The sequence below is a fragment of the Embiotoca jacksoni genome, unplaced genomic scaffold (assembly GCF_022577435.1).
Source record: "Embiotoca jacksoni isolate LCO1_2020_lvr unplaced genomic scaffold, fEmbJac1.0.p SCAF_7, whole genome shotgun sequence".
In the NCBI taxonomy this organism is placed as follows: domain Eukaryota; kingdom Metazoa; phylum Chordata; class Actinopteri; family Embiotocidae; genus Embiotoca; species Embiotoca jacksoni.
Window position 1 is genome coordinate 4,101,582 of NW_027185425.1, and position 15,809 is coordinate 4,117,390.

A 15,809-nucleotide genomic window follows, 5' to 3' on the forward strand; every position below is an offset into this window, starting at 1 on the left:
CTGTCAGTAACTAGGCAGTGACGACACAGCACGAGCGCACCTGCTGAGGGATGAGCACCTGCGCGGGCGACCAAAGATTGTTTATAAAGAGGAGGACTCACCGACACGTAGAAATAATCAGTTGGATATGTTTGGTTGTTCTTTTTTTTTTTTTAATAATTTCATGACTTTTGCGACATATTTCTTCCCGAGAAGTTCCACATTTAAAAAAAATGAGTGGTTTCAGTGTAAAAAAAAAAAATAAGCCTGTGTTAATCTTTACTTCTCAAATATTAAAAAAAAAATTATAAATTAAACAATTAACTGTGTTTGATTGGGTTGACAAATTGAGCCATTTCTAACATTTTTGCCAGTAAACTAGTTTCTGTATGGATGCATGGAAACCTTCCTTCTTTCCCCGTGCAGCGGTGCTCCATTTCTTCCTCTTCCTTTGCATTATGGTCCAAAATTCCCCCTGCTGATAACACAACAAACAGCAGCAGACGACAGGTTTCATGATAGCGGCCTCAAAACCACAAAACCCAACAAACTTAATATTGAACATCAAGGACAATATTACACATCTTACGATTACTTTAAATGCCATTAAAAGCGTTTGGCTGCCGAGAAGTTGTGCCACTACAAAACAAGATTCACCACATGCCATGGACTAATTCATAATCAACGCCAGTGCTCAAAGATCAGCTCATGAGTTATTTTATTATACTACATAAGACAGAGAAAACAATATATAAAAAAATAAAAGACCATAAAGTCAACACAATCAATCAAAAGCAACACTGTCCCTCAGGTCCTTGTTGAGTCCAGAATGGGCAATGGTCTAAACCATTACTGTCCTGTGTGAAAATGCATTGTGTTTGTTGGCACAACAGAAAATATAAGTATATATAAAATGTATATATGTATGACTGGCATATGATGGCAGACTCCAAATGCACAAAGTTTGTGTCAAGGCATAAGTACATTGTGAGATACAGTAAAATTACTGTATATACAGAATCACAAGACACCCTGTTCTTTCTCCCCCCCCAGACACTTTAAAAAAAATGGTAAGGCCCATGTCTTCTACCATAGTGGAAATGATAAAGTGACAAATTGGATGACAGTTCTGGGGAAAGAAATTACATTTTATGTAGAAAAAAAACAGCACCATACATCTCAAAGTCAATGATAACAAGATAAACCCCACCATGGTGTATTTCCATTGCTAGTGTGCGCATGTAAAAATGAAGTGGTAAATCCGAAAGGCCCCGTGGGTGAGTGTTTTAAGAGTTTCCAAGCATGGTCAACCCACAGTCAACTCCCGATTCTGGGCAGGCATCCAGCCGAGCCAGCCTGCTCTGTTCCAAGGCGATGGCCTCTGCCGAATGCTTGCATTTCTCTGATCCACACTGACAGGTGAAATACTTGCTCTTAATGTCCCAGAACCGGTCTCCATAGTCAAACCTAAAGACAGAAACGAGGCAAGTCAATTGTTTGTGAAGTTCGGCTGAAGGGAGGATGTAAAGAAAGGAAAAGAGCTCTAAGCAGGTGCTCATAAATGTCTTCTCACCCAAGCTCTTGTCCGCTGAGGATGTCTCTGGAGCTGAAGAAGGCGATGCGGGGGAATCGCAGGTCCTGATGCAGCATGAACACGCGTACTGGGATGAGGTTTGGGTCGCACAGGTGGTTGATGAAGCGGCTGATGTTGCCGTAGTACCGGGCGTCGATGCAATACACCTCCCCATCCTTCACACAAAAAAATAACGGGAGTCTTCAGACTCATGAAGCATGAATCACACCTACTCGTGTCTGATCTGATATTTTACAAACACTGTTGGATTTACTGTTTTATTGTCTACTCTCTATGATCTTTATGCTTGGCTTGTGCTGCAGTTTCTGTATAGCAGAAGGTTCACCTTGTTGTCCAAGTCAAACAGGTAGGAGTCGTCTTCTCTAACATCTGCTTCTGCATCAGAGATCAGCTCCCCGACATATCTGCGTGGGACGAGAAAGGACATTTTTAACCTCTTATTTTTACACATAAAAGCAACCCGATGCGCGGCAGCAGAGAGGTTTGTCGTACTCGCAGATGAAGCTTCCCTGGGGGATGTCCTGCAGAGCTCGAACTCCCCAGCCCATCTTCTCTGTCCTGTAGAGCTGCAGACGAACTCTGAGGGGGGGGTGGGGTTGGAGGGGTGGGGTGGTGGAGAGAGCTGTGAGGGTTCAGAGAGTGGAAGCCAAGAGCGCTGGGCATTTACATTTTTTTTTTGGCAAATACTGGGGGGAAAAAAACAACCTCCGTGACAGATTTGTTTGCTGTTTGTAACACATGGCTCCTTCTCTCTGCTTTGCTGTTAATCATCTGTGACTGAGTCAGCAGCAGATTGATTAATAATTAGTGTTTTGCCATTGTTGCCTTCAGCAAGATGTGGAAAGATGAATAATAATCTGTTGTTTACAGTTTAAAGAGAAGAAGCACGAGTTCCCCAGACCAATACTTAAACAGGCAATTAGAATTGGTAGAGTTAGAGAGATAATGTGGCTGCAGTCGTGTTCTGTTTAAAAGAAAACCCAGCGCAATCGTAGTAGTTCATGATATGCAATTTGGATCTGTTACCTTAGATGTGTCATACTTACTTGATGCCTGCCTGAACCACTCTGTTCTTGCACGTTCGATAACAGGAACATGCCATGTTGCATTCAAATATAAGTGGAGGCTCAATTTTGTTGAACTCCTGAAGCAGCCGCTGGTCCTGGTAGCAGAAAAAAGGCAAAACAAGTTGACATTAGTTTCACCTCTTTCGGTTTACGATAAATTCTGGTCAACGTAAAATGAATGCTAATAAATAATATTGTCCTTTTGCTGGCCAGGTGGGGAACATCAGAGATGAAGGATGAGGATGATGAAGAACATTTTGGATTAAAGAATCCAGGCAAGTAATAACATGATGATTCTTCCTTCAGTGAAATCCTAGAGGTTTATTGAGGATATCATTTGGATGATGTGGCTTTAAATCAGTGCCTCACCTTGTCATACCAGCAGCGGATGCTGAGCTGTCCACACAGGCAGTTACTGGACGAGCAGTCGTCAGTGCAGCTACAGTGCTAAAGAAAATAAAAAGAATAAGATGGGTTGTTTTTTTTTCAAAATAAAAGCTTTATTGTGTTAGAGCAAGTGAAACGTGAAGCCAAAATGAAATTACCTGCAAGTGTGTGATATTACGGTCGATGTTCATTGCTGACGTTTCGCAGTTTTCTGAAACGTATTTGTAGTCTGAAGGACAACCCTCGTCGTCCACTGCATTCACACAGGGAATCGGCACGTTCTCATAACCCTGCGCGATGTCACTGAAACACAAACAGAGGAGTTCAATTAGAAAGAAGAACAGAAGAAATAATATTAATTGAAGACAAAGTCCTATTAAAATGCCACAAAACCTACCTGCAGATGATTCTTTCTGTCCGAAGCATGCGATTGGTTATTCCCCTACGCAGCTTCCTGTTTATCTGGAGTGACACCCACACCGGTGTGTCGGCTCGCGCCAGGGTGAGAGGCGTGTCTCCCTCCCTGTTCATGATGTCGATATCTGCTCCTCTGGACAGAAACAACCTGCAGAGAAAAAAAACAAAAACCCTAGAGAAACTGAAGTCATGTTCGCCGAGCTGTACCTTTTTATTCAAATCACAGCAAACAGTCAAGTGTCTATTCTCTCCTTAAAGATGTTGACGGCAAACTTTCACACCGCAGTTTAAGGAGTAGAAGCGATGACTCTACATCGGGACTCGTATATTGATTAAGGCTACGGCCTGCGATTGACATCGACTCACGTAACACAGTCCAAGTAGCCCTCTCTGGCCGCGATGTGGAGCGGCGTGTCTCCGTGGACGTTGACGGAGGCGAGGGAGCAGCCGGCGTTCAACACCAGCTCTGCAATGTCCACGTTGCCTGCATACGCCGCCCAGTGGAGGCACACATTTAGCTCCTGATGGGAGAGAAGGGACTGCTTAAAGTAATGACCGAAAAATATATTCATACAACTGCATCCATTTTGTCTCTGTTGGCACTGAGCAACGAAAAAAAAATTAGGTCTCCTGGTTTACATTTTCTATTGCTTGAACATGGTCTCTATCTACAATTCAGAAGTCAGGGAGCCTTAACACACAGACGAAGAAATGCATTTAACAGCTGCTAAACTTGACTGAGCAGAACGGAGGTGAAATAATTAACGAATAAACAAGAACAACTGAAAAATAACAAACTATTAAGTGTTTTTGTTTTCATTTGGTTATTATAGCAAAAACAAATAGTAAAAGTAAACTCGTTTAAGCTTCTAAAACACTGGGCTGTGGATTTGACAAACAGACATTTTAAGATAGCCCCTGGAAATTTGAAAACTCTAAAGACCAAATGATTAATCAAGAAGATAATCAGGAGATTAACTGATGATGAAAATAATCGTTGGTTTTAGCCCGAGAGCAGATGCAGTTGCAATAGTGCTTTTACACGACACTTCACAACAAAAAATATTTAAGAAAAAAAAGAAAAGAATTTAAAGATCCTCACCTACATTGGACAGAGAAGTTGAAGAAGTGTGGTGAGGCGCAGCTGTGTTGACTCGTAGAAACTAACCTTATCATTGACGGTGACATCAGCTCCTCTGTTCAGCAGCGCTTTGATCACCGCGACATGTTTGTGCTCTGCAGCCCAGATGATCGGTGTCCAGCCGCCGCTGTCCTGAGACGCACCGGCAGGAAGAATCAGCATTAGACCACACTCTATTGGTCCATTGGTCCCTCTCAAGACAGATATGCTGCACTTTACTTAAATCACATATCTGTTGCAGAAATATTAGAGAATGGTACTGTGGTGGTCCAAAGGAAGGCGTTAACCTCAGCTTGTAGAATCATCACAGATTCACAGAGATTTTTCCTGTCTAATGGACGATTTTGTCGCATAATTGGCTCAGACACATATAAGAGGTTTAAGTATACTAACAACAAAAATTCTGGAGGGGATTTTTTTTTTTTTGGACAGAAAAAAAGCAACATATAATTGTCTGCCAGATTATTCGACGGCCATAAAACATTTGAACTCTCCCTTTACCTGCGCGTTCACATCAACCTGGCCCGTCTCCAGAAGCATGGTGACAATTTTCAGGTTTCCCAGCTTGGCTGCGTGGTGGAGGCCCGTATATCCGTCCTCCTCCTGACGAGCAATGGCATAAACAAAAACTGAACTTCGCGTCAAACAAACACCTCAAGTATCCCATTTTAGTTTGGTAATAACAGACACTCACAACATGATAGACGCAGGCACCGTTCTGGATCAGGTAGCGAGCCACCTCGATGTGATTATTTATGATGGCTTCCACCAGAGGAGTCCTTAGGTCTTTGTCCTGAGCGTCCACCTGAGCACCAGCCTGCAAGCAAATGTTATCTTTACATGCAGCGTGGCAGCTTTAAGGTAAAGTTTTAGGCATTTCTGAAATAACTATATGCAAGGATTTAGCCCTATAGAAATTCCTATTACATCAAATGAGATGCTAACCACGTGTTAAATGTCTCACCTGCACCAGCATGTAGCAGACCTCCAGCAGACCTCTCTGAGCTGCAGCGTGAAGAGCAGAGCGCCTGTTCTGAGAGTCGGGCTGGTATGTTGGATCTATGCCCTCCACTGGGGGACACACAGGCACGCACACAAACACAAACAGATTTAATAAACAATTCACATTTAAAGCAATCTATCTGCAAGAGTTGTGCGAATAATCAACTCTTCTCATAACAATATTCAGTGTTATTGAGTTATCAAACCCCGGCAGTGACAGTCAAATTAGCTCCATCGTCCCAACTGCTTATTTTAAAAACAAGACGACACATATTTCTGTCAGAGTATATTAAAACTGCAGTCCACATCTTTTTTTTTTTTTTTTGTGACTCACTCAGCATGAGCAGAACCCTCTGCACCTCTCCTTGCTTGGCGGCGGGGTAGAGCTGCCGAGGGTGGAATCTCAGCTTCTTCCTCCTGGTGAGTCAAAAACAATAATTACCACTTTGGTCAGAAATAGTCCAAATCCTGTTTTCCATAAAAATCCATTTAATTTGTCTTGGAAGAGCTTCAGCAAACAGAGACGGAAATGTTTTTGCATGCATTTACTGCAACATGTAATTTTGCTGTGGCTGCAGAGTCACTATGTTTGTGACACAGTAGATTTCTAAAGATGGTGGAGATGAGCGACATTTTATGAGCAAATTTTATGAAACAAATAAGACTTGTGAGCGGAAATTGAAGTTGAGTGTTTCAACTAAAATGTTACATAAAAGATCCAAAATAATATAATTGAGAAAATCCTTTCACAAATGGTGGTTTAAAATCTAAATCCAGTCTCCAACCTCTCTGTGTCCTGTGTCAGAATGGCTTTCTGCAGCGCCGCCCTGCTGGGTCCAGGTGGAAGTGCACTGGGGCTGATGGGCTTTCCGTTCGGCATACAGAGCGACGGCCCCACGCTGTCCACGCCCTCCTCTGCTGGAGGGACAGCGGCCACGGTCGCTGCTGACGGGACAGTCTGCGGAGGCTGCTGCTGCTGCTGCTCCACTGCAAGTGTTACCAAACCGTGGCTGCGCATGCGAGCACTGAAGAGGCAGTGAAGGAAAAGTAAAAAAAAAAAATAAAAAAAAAAGACATTTTAAGTTATAAAATTTCTAATAAGCCAATGATTCTCAAACTTGTCACTCAAAACTTACCTGACAGGTCTTTCAGGCATCTTCCCGTCCTTCATCCCTCCCGTGGAGGCGGTGAGGGAGGGCGCCGTGGGGACAGACGGCGGCAGGGACGGGGTGGTGGTGGAGGAGGCAGACATGGTGACCACGGTGGTTGCGGAGGCTGTGGCCGAGCTGAAGGAGGGGATGGTGACTTCCTGGGCCTCTGAGGCATCTTCGCCACAGTGAGGGCAGAAAAGCATGCCGCCGCCGTTTCCTCTGCTGCGCCCGCCGCCCAGCACGGTCACGCAACCCTGGTGGAAACGGTGAGCGATGCGCTGGTCCGGGCAGCACTCAAGGAACGTGCCCTGAAAGAGGTAATTAAAGTACAAAATCAATGAGGAGAGAAGAGGATATTAGAGGAGCAGAAAAAAAGTTTTCAAAATACAGAAAGGATAACCAGTGTTGAGTGTTTTTATGAGCAGATGGTCCAAACACTTACGGCTATGCAGAAATATCCACAACCGGGACAGCAGTGGTGTTTGACCATGTGTGAGCGATGGACGTCGCAAAGCACCATGAGGGGAACCCGACTGGACGGCCGCATGGTCTCCCCTTTGATAGTCCGATTGGTGCAGGCCCGCAGCTGAAAAGGAGATGAAAATGTTTTTTTAACATTTAACATTTCAGTTCAACAAATTAAATAATTTTTTTTTTTTTTTTTTCTAATGCCACAAATAGTGATATCTAATATCTTTTTTTTTTAATGGTTATACCAGTCAAAACAGTAAGGAGTTCTCCTGCCTGCACAAAAAATAAACCTGTCACACCAGTCTCACCCTCTGCCGTTGTGTTTGAGAACTGAATGCAGTGCTTAAGACGTGTGCTATCATCACACTTGATTCCTCCGATCTAATTCAACACAGACAGTTTACTGTAGAAATCAAATATAAAGATGGGCCAATACTAATAATTCATATCTTCTACAAATAACACTACTTTCTCATTTGTCTCTGGGTTGACAACAGGTTCTTCTCCACCCGTGAGGCGCCGTCCTTCATCCCTGTTTTTTTTTTTTTCAAAGCACATCGAAGTAACCCCTTGATCTTGAATCCCACTTTGATCAACATCGCAGATGATAAACTCAACATCAATCTGCAGCCTGCAGAGTCAACGCAAAAGAGCGAAGACGGAGACACACCTCTCCATTGATGCTCTCTGTGGCCATGCACTGTCTGCTGACACGGTGGCTGGTGCTGTCCACACGAGGGGCCTCCATCCTGCAGCTGCACAGAGGAAGCTCCTCCAGCCGCTCCGTGTCTCCTGCATCACTTCCCTCTGTGGAGCGGAGCACAGGGGAGAGGAGGGTTTGATTAAACACAAAATTAGTTTCTCTGTCACGTAACGTTGAAATAAAAACAAGCTATTTTATTTCATTGTAGATCGACAACCCTGGACGTGTTTTATATACAGTGGGTACGGAAAGTATTCAGACCCCTTTAAATTTTTCACTCTTTGTTTCATTGCAGCCATTTGCTAAAATCAAAAAAGTTCATTTTATTTCTCATTAATGTACACTCAGCACCCCATCTTGACAGAAAAAAACAGAAATGTAGAAATTTGTGCAAATTTATTAAAAAAGAAAAACTGAAATATCACATGGTCATAAGTATTCAGACCCTTTGCTGTGACACTCATATTTAACTCACATGCTGTCCATTTCTTCTGATCCTCCTTGAGATGGTTCTACTCCTTCATTGGAGTCCAGCTGTGTTTAATTAAACTGATTGGACTTGATTAGGAAAGGCACACACCTGTCTATATAAGACCTTACAGCTCACAGTGCATGTCAGAGCAAATGAGAATCATGAGGTCGAAGGAACTGTCCAAGGAGCTCAGAGACAGAATTGTGGCAAGGCACAGATCTGGCCATGGTTACAAAATAATTTCTGCAGCACTCAAGGTTCCTAAGAGCACAGTGGCCTCCATAATCCTTAAATGGAAGAAGTTTGGGACAACCAGAACTCTTCCTAGACCTGGCTGTCCAGCCAAACTGAGCAATCGTGGGAGAAGAGCCTTGGTGAGAGAGGTAAAGAAGAACCCAAAGATCACTGTGGCTGAGCTCCAGAGATGCAGTAGGGAGATGGGAGAAAGTTCCACAAAGTCAACTATCACTGCAGCCCTCCACCAGTCGGGGCTTTATGGCAGAGTGGCCCGACGGAAGCCTCTCCTCAGTGCAAGACGTATGAAAGCCTGCATAGAGTTTGCCAAAAAACACATGAAGGACTCCCAGACTATGAGAAATAAGATTCTCTGGTCTGATGAGACCAAGATTGAACTTTTTGGCGTTAATTCTAAGCAGTATGTGTGGAGAAAACCAGGCACTGCTCATCACCTGCCCAATACAATCCCAACAGTGAAACATGGTGGTGGCAGCATCATGCTATGGGGGTGTTTTTCAGCTGCAGGGACAGGACGACTGGTTGCAATTGAAGGAAAGATTAATGCGGCCAAGTACAGAGATATCCTGGAAGAAAACCTCTTCCAGAGTGCTCTGGACCTCAGACTGGGCCGAAGGTTCACCTTCCAACAAGACAATGACCCTAAGCACACAGCTAAAATAACAAAGGAGTGGCTTCGGAACAACTCTGTGACCATTCTTGACTGGCCCAGCCAGAGCCCTGACCTAAACCCAATTGAGCATCTCTAGAGAGACCTGAAAATGGCTGTCCACCAACGTTCACCATCCAACCTGACTGAACTGGAGAGGATCTGCAAGGAAGAATGGCAGAGGATCCCCAAATCCAGGTGTGAAAAGCTTGTTGCATCATTCCCAAGAAGACTCATGGCTGTACTAGCTCAAAAGGGTGCTTCTACTCAATACTGAGCAAAGACCATGTGAAATTTCAGTTTTTCTTTTTTAATAAATTTGCACAAATTTCTACATTTCTGTTTTTTTCTGTCAAGATGGGGTGCTGAGTACATTAATGAGAAATAAAATGAACTTTTTTGATTTTAGCAAATGGCTGCAATGAAAGAGTGAAAAATTTAAAGGGGTCTGAATACTTTCCGTACCCACTGTATATCCAAGCGGAAATTAATACATGACAACAAAAACAAATAAAAAATAAAATAATTGATCTGCAACTTTTGATAACTGATCAATAGTTTAAGTAATTATTTGATTTTACTTATATAGCGCCATATCACAACACAGGTTATTTCATGGCACTTAACACATTAAAGTCCTTACAGCAGAACTTTACAACATTATACAGAGAAACCCAACAACTCCCACTGAAGCTAGGATGGAAAAACTCCTCTTTAAAAGGGAGAAAACCTGCAACAGAAGGAAAGAAAAACTTCCTATTAACAGGAAGAAACTTCAGACAGAACCAGTTCAGCTCAGAGGCGAGCGGTATTACACCATCTGCATCGACCCCAACCGGTCGAGGCAGAAAAAGGCGTAAAATTCTCATTGTGTTTCTTCTGTGATTTACAGTTTTAGTATTAAATGAACCTTGGGTTTTGAATTTAATACATTTTCCATTATTGTCTGAGATTTATTAGAACAATCAATTCATTAATTTGAGAAGTAATCATCAAATTTGGTGTTAATTTATACCAAATCTGAGCGTACAAAAAAACAGAATGAATAAAGTTAAGATATTACCGTTGCAATTGGTTACTATCTGGATATACTCGCAGAGGAATCCTTCCTCATACTAGAACTGCAACCAACAGTTATCTTTTATCGGTGATCACAATGCTGATTATTTTCTTAATTCATCAATTATTCATTTTGTCTTTAAATTATCTCACAAATCAAACCAAAACCCAAACATAATAAATTTCGTACCAAACAAAAAACATAAATACAGACATATGAAAAACAAAAATTTCCAAAAAACTAATTAAAATAGACTGCAATGATAAATTCATTATTATCAAAACAGATTAATTCTGTCGATCAACCAATTGTTCAATCGCTCGAAGTTAACTGTCCAGCAATGTCTTAGCAGCAGCTTTTACGGTTTAAATAAAAATCTTTTTATTGTCCAAATAAAATTAAATTAAAAAAAAACAGGTTAAAGCAACATGTGTAACATCCTACCATGATGAGGAGAAAGTGTCAGACTGTCAGCAGCAGCAATGTCCAGATCACCCAAAGGAACCTCCGTGTACTCTGCAGGCCTTCCTGCTGAGGACAAACAAGACAAGAAACCTTTTTTATTTAATTGCTTATTTAAATGGGCAAACATGTTCACAGTGTACTTTTACATCCTAGATTCATTTGAAGGATTTGTTTTTTTTCACCTTCAAATTAAAGAGAATATTCTATTGGTTTAAAAAATAAAAAAAAATAAAAAAAAAATCTACACTTCATCTAACAAGATTCAGTTTTGTTAATGATGTGACTCACCTCCCACCGTCTCCAATACAGCCGTGTTTCTCTCTTTGTCCTGATCTGATGGCGTCCACGAAGAGTCTTCGCTCTCATTTCTGCTCTGGACGGCTCTTTGTGTTTCAGACTCCAAACACTACAAGGACAAAAAACTCTGAATATATATTTGAATATAAAAATGTGTGAGAGGTAGAAAAGAGGGGATGAAAATTCGGGCTGAATTACATTTTTGAAAATACACATTCCTGCCACTGTTTACACATTATTCAGTGAGAAAAAGGACCAAACTCATTTGTCAGGCTTTAGTCATTTAGGGTGCAACTCTGAAAGTAGACATAACTTTGTTTTCAAGAAATCCCCTTTAAACAGAAAGCGGTGTCCTTGTCTAATGGCAGATCATCTGTTTCAGCACCTTCACCCTCTGAGCACCAAAATACGACCCAACTGCTGCTTTCTGACCATTTTATTGAGCGAAAGAGGGTTGCTTAAATGGCACCTACAAAATGTGTTGAAGGTTTGTGAAGCTTTTAAAATGCTATATTTTTGCATAAACATCAGATTTTCCTAAACTTCCTAAATATACTTGGAGAAGTATTTATCGAGGAAAATGGTCCAATAATACATATCTGAGAGTGTTAAAAGTATGTGAACCTTTGCTTTAAGTATCTGGTGTGACCACCTTGTGCAGCGATAACTGTAACTAAAGCATTTCCGGTAACCGTTGATCAGTCCTGCACATTGGCTGGGAGGAATTGCAGCCCAGGTTTCCTCTCATGAAATGCTCCCTTCGGGTTCCTCCACAGCTTTTCTACTCGACTGATGTCAGGACTTTGACTTGGTTATTCCAAAACATGGACTTTATTCCTCTTTAACCGTTCTTTGGTTGGAACGACTTTTGTGCTTTGGGTTGTTGTCTTGCTGCATGACCCACTTTCTCTTGAGATTCAGTTAACCTGACAGATGTCTTCATATTTTCCTTTAGAATTCATTGGTGTAATTCAGAATTCCTTGTTTCATTAATGATGTAGAGCAGTCCTGGTCAGACAAACAGGCCCAAACTGTGATACTACTACCAGCGAGCTTCCCAGATTGGTTAAGATTATTATGCTGGAATGCAGTGCTCCCAAAATGACGCTTATTATTTACTTCTAATTTTAGTTACCTTTACGACATCGTGGGCTGCTACACGCCTTGCTCTTGGACCGATCTTCGTTGGTCGACCACTCCTGGGGAGGGTAGCGATGGTCTTAAATTTCCTCCACTTGTACTCAATCTGTACTCAATCTGTCTGACTGTGGAACAGTGGAGTCCAAACTCTTTCGAGACAGTTTTGTAACCTTTACCAAACTGGTGCGCTTTAACAACTCTTTTTCTGACTTCCTCAGAAATTTATTTTGTTCTTTCCATGGTACACTTCCACAAACATAAGCGGTGAAGCTCAGACTTTGACAGGGCAGCTACTCACACCTGGTTGTCATCCCATAATTTCCCCTTCAAATTAAAGGCTAATCCTCGAGGTTCACATACTTTTGCCACTCATGGATATACATTATCGGATCAATTTCCTCAATAAATAAAAGTGTAATATTTGTGTCTACTTCTTCTACTTACAGGACTTTTGTGAAAATCTAATGATGCTTTTAATCATGTATAAAATATTCCACAGAACTATTAAATCCTTACACGGTTTATCTGTTGGCTGGAAACTACTAAAAGTAGAGCTCACGAGATAACGTTTTTGTTATGAAGCCTCTCACCTTTTCTAAATCTCGCATGGACGGACTTGAAATGTGAATTTTCTCGCCAACTTCCTCTTCTGACTTCCTCACACAGATGTTGCTCTTCACCGCCTTGGCGAGAGGCTCTGCCTTTTTATGGTATAACTTTTCTTCCTGGGGTTTAAAAGAAACCAGAAATGTGAAAAGATTAACACCAGATCACAATAAGGACTGAAATTTTACAGTAAGTGTAAATAATACACCTCCAAAAACATCATCTTACCATAGTTTGAGCATTATCTGGAATGTTTTCAGACTTCTCGGGTGCGCTGTTTGATAAATGACACAGTTTCCTCCTTTTGGCCTCTGAAGGAAACATGACATGCGAGTTTTAAATGAAGCACTTCAGCTCATTTTCATTCAATATGAATATTTGACATTAGCAAACATGAATTAGTGTTGGTTTTCTACAGCTACTAACCAGTTTCAGAGTCAGAGGAGAGGCAGGTGGAGGATCCTGAGGGAGTCACAGATGCAACAGGTGCCTCAACATGACTCACCTGTGGAACAAATATTACCAGTGACCCAAGTAATCATGAAAAATCAAACATCAAGAAAAGAGGCTGACCAAATGCGTGTCTAAAATCCAGACACGGGCCCACTCCTGGCTCACCTGCCCTAGTAGAGGCCTGTTCATAGTCTTGCGTGCCCGGTGGATCTTGGGTGGGGTAGGGGAGACAGATGGAGAAGAGGAAGCTGTGGCAGAGGAGGAAGAGGAGGATGAGGGAGCAGGGGGTAGGACAGATTTACTGCTACCAGGCCCTGAAACACTCATCTTTGCCCGGCCAGGTGACACCGCTGAAGACGTAGAAGGAGAGGAGGACAACGACGAGGACGACATTGATGGAAGGGACTTTGCTGCATGTCCTGGGAGAGAAGAGATGAAAGCAATTACTCAGAATGAAAAAAAATCATCCAGATATATCAATAATAAGTAATGCATAAAAAAATTCACGTTTATCCTCAAGTCAAGCTAAGTTTGCAGAAACATGAACACTGAAATGCAACTGACATCAGTGCTGTGTGAATTGTTCGTAATATTCTTAAGTCCTTTTAAACCTTCAGGACCTTTTGCCAATTCCTTCACATATCTTTCACATAGATTCATCTGGTGACTGTTGGCTTTATGTTTTCGGACCAAACAAGCTCATCTGTTTGTAACATTTGAGGCAGCATAAATCAAGCAACTCAAAACGGACAGCCAGTGTCAATAAAAACTAAGTGGATTTTAATCTCACCTGCAGCAGGTTTGTTTCGTGGGGAAGAAGCAGGGGACCAGTTCTCTCCATCTTCTTCAGCTCTGGAACCGTCTTTCCCAGGCTTTTGAGATGACAACAGTGATGGCGTATCACCCATAGGCTCTGTCTTGTTGCTGGCAGCAGCAGACGTGGTGGTGGCTGCATTATCTGAGAAACATTCAGAGTTTTTAAAAAGACATGAAGTGAAAAATCACTATCACGCAGTAATTTTGGATACCTGAAAAGCACAAAGCACAGCATCACCTGGATAAACTAGCTGTAGGCTTACCTTCCTTTCTTTGACTTGGTCCAGCTAAAGACTCTGCGGCTGTTTCTGAGTCATCTTTTTCAGGGTGCTCCTGGCAGAGAAAACAACAAACTAGTGAAACTGATACCAAGGATAACAAACTATTCACTGCATTTCATAGTGTTGTAGTTCAAGCTGCCACAAGAAGATTAAATTACCGAGCTCGCACACCAGAAATCATAACTACATATAATACCCTTCGGCTTTAAAAGGCATATTGAAAAATATCCGTACATGTAAAAGCCTACACTTCATGGGTGAACCCTGTGGAGAAATGTAAAATGGATCCACTAAACCTGCGCAACCTGTGAACTGGAAAAGTCTTTGTGTTTGGGTTATAACAGGTAAGAGTGTGACAAACGTCTGATGTCGACTGTTTTCTTTACACACAGCTACTTTTTTTTTTTTTAAAGCATACCTACTTCCCACGATGTACAAATTCTAAGTTAATGCTTCTTATCTTTCTTCAGGGGGTCACCACAAGTGAATGCCACATGCCACAAGCAGAACACGATTTGCACTGTGTTTGCCGCAGTAAATAAGAACTCCTGACTACAAACTCGGGATGTTCTGGGTTTCATCAGATGAAATGCGGTTGCTGGTTCTTCTGTGTTCATACTGATATCATATGCGGTCACCAGAGACGCATATCAGATGCAGAGGTGTCACGCCTCTCGTGTGTTCACAACAAAATACAGTATTTAACTCATCATTTAACAATTTCCGCCTCTCCAAAATAAACCTCTCAGCCAATGGCTGAGCTTTGCCGTTGTTACGTCATCTGCCGCCATCAGTCAATCAACCCATTCATACCTTTCACGAAAACCAAAGCAAGACCCTTCCGACGACAATAGTCCGCAAATAAAAAGCAACGCAAAGCAAGATTTCACACACTAACCGCTTAAAATCCTCCGTTTTACCCACAGAAACAACTCATTCGTATCACAATTTCAGAAATCACAATTAAGTCTCAACATTCGCTTTACAAACCGGTCTGAACTGCAAGTAATAAACACAAACACCGCCACGTGGGACAAACGTAACGCACAATTATGGCCGTACGAGGGACGAAACGGTCGAGGATAAACAAGAAATCTGAAAATATCAACATTTGAGACATCCTTGAGTCAACACAAAACTGTTACAGGCTAACGCCGCTAGCAGTGTAGCACAGCTTCCAATATAACGCTATAATAAAACGACTAACAAAGACATTTGCAACGATGGCAGACGGCAGCTTTAGCGGCAACGGTGTCGCCGAGCGGACTAACGCGCGTAAAATGTAATAAATCAGGGTAAATGTTGGAAAATTGTGCCGTTAAGGTTTGCTACCTTTGTCGTTGTCTCAGACGCCGACATGTTTCCCAATGAACGTCAAAACGTAAACGAACGTCCTTACGTCA

At 42.0% G+C, this 15,809-nt stretch overlaps 1 protein-coding gene across 4 annotated transcripts; it reads right to left on the reverse strand.

Moving 5' to 3' along the window:
* Nucleotides 1-680: 680 nt before the first annotated feature.
* On the reverse strand, nt 681-15,765 carry ehmt2 (euchromatic histone-lysine N-methyltransferase 2). 4 transcript variants are annotated; one of them, XM_069176847.1, is made up of 27 exons: nt 15,739-15,765; nt 14,389-14,458; nt 14,100-14,267; nt 13,475-13,728; nt 13,283-13,361; nt 13,085-13,167; nt 12,841-12,975; nt 11,102-11,219; nt 10,793-10,876; nt 7,880-8,016; nt 7,181-7,324; nt 6,724-7,046; nt 6,373-6,612; nt 5,922-6,004; nt 5,550-5,656; nt 5,280-5,402; nt 5,087-5,188; nt 4,613-4,717; nt 3,811-3,965; nt 3,425-3,592; nt 3,186-3,330; nt 3,010-3,087; nt 2,620-2,735; nt 2,066-2,152; nt 1,899-1,977; nt 1,553-1,728; nt 681-1,446 (listed from the first exon to the last, which is right to left on the reverse strand). In XM_069176847.1, the coding sequence occupies exons 1-27, from the start codon at nt 15,763-15,765 to the stop codon at nt 1,266-1,268; spliced, it is 3,567 nt and encodes a 1,188-aa protein (XP_069032948.1). In that variant the 3' UTR covers nt 681-1,265. The 4 variants fall into 4 exon arrangements, with proteins under 4 accessions (XP_069032948.1, XP_069032947.1, XP_069032949.1 ...); XM_069176846.1 differs by having other exon boundaries at nt 10,793-10,879; XM_069176848.1 differs by lacking the exon at nt 15,739-15,765 and adding an exon at nt 14,565-14,631 and having other exon boundaries at nt 10,793-10,879.
* Between the last annotated feature and the right edge of the window lie 44 nt (nt 15,766-15,809).

Coding starts and splice junctions, on each gene's coding strand:
- ehmt2 (XM_069176846.1), bottom strand. CDS start 15,765: ATGTCGGCGTCTGAGACAACGACAAAG. Junction 3,331..3,424: donor ACAGAAAGAATCATCTGCAG/GTAGGTTTTGTG, acceptor TTTGTGTTTCAG/TGACATCGCGCAGGGTTATG. Junction 1,447..1,552: donor CTCAGCGGACAAGAGCTTGG/GTGAGAAGACAT, acceptor TTCTGTCTTTAG/GTTTGACTATGGAGACCGGT.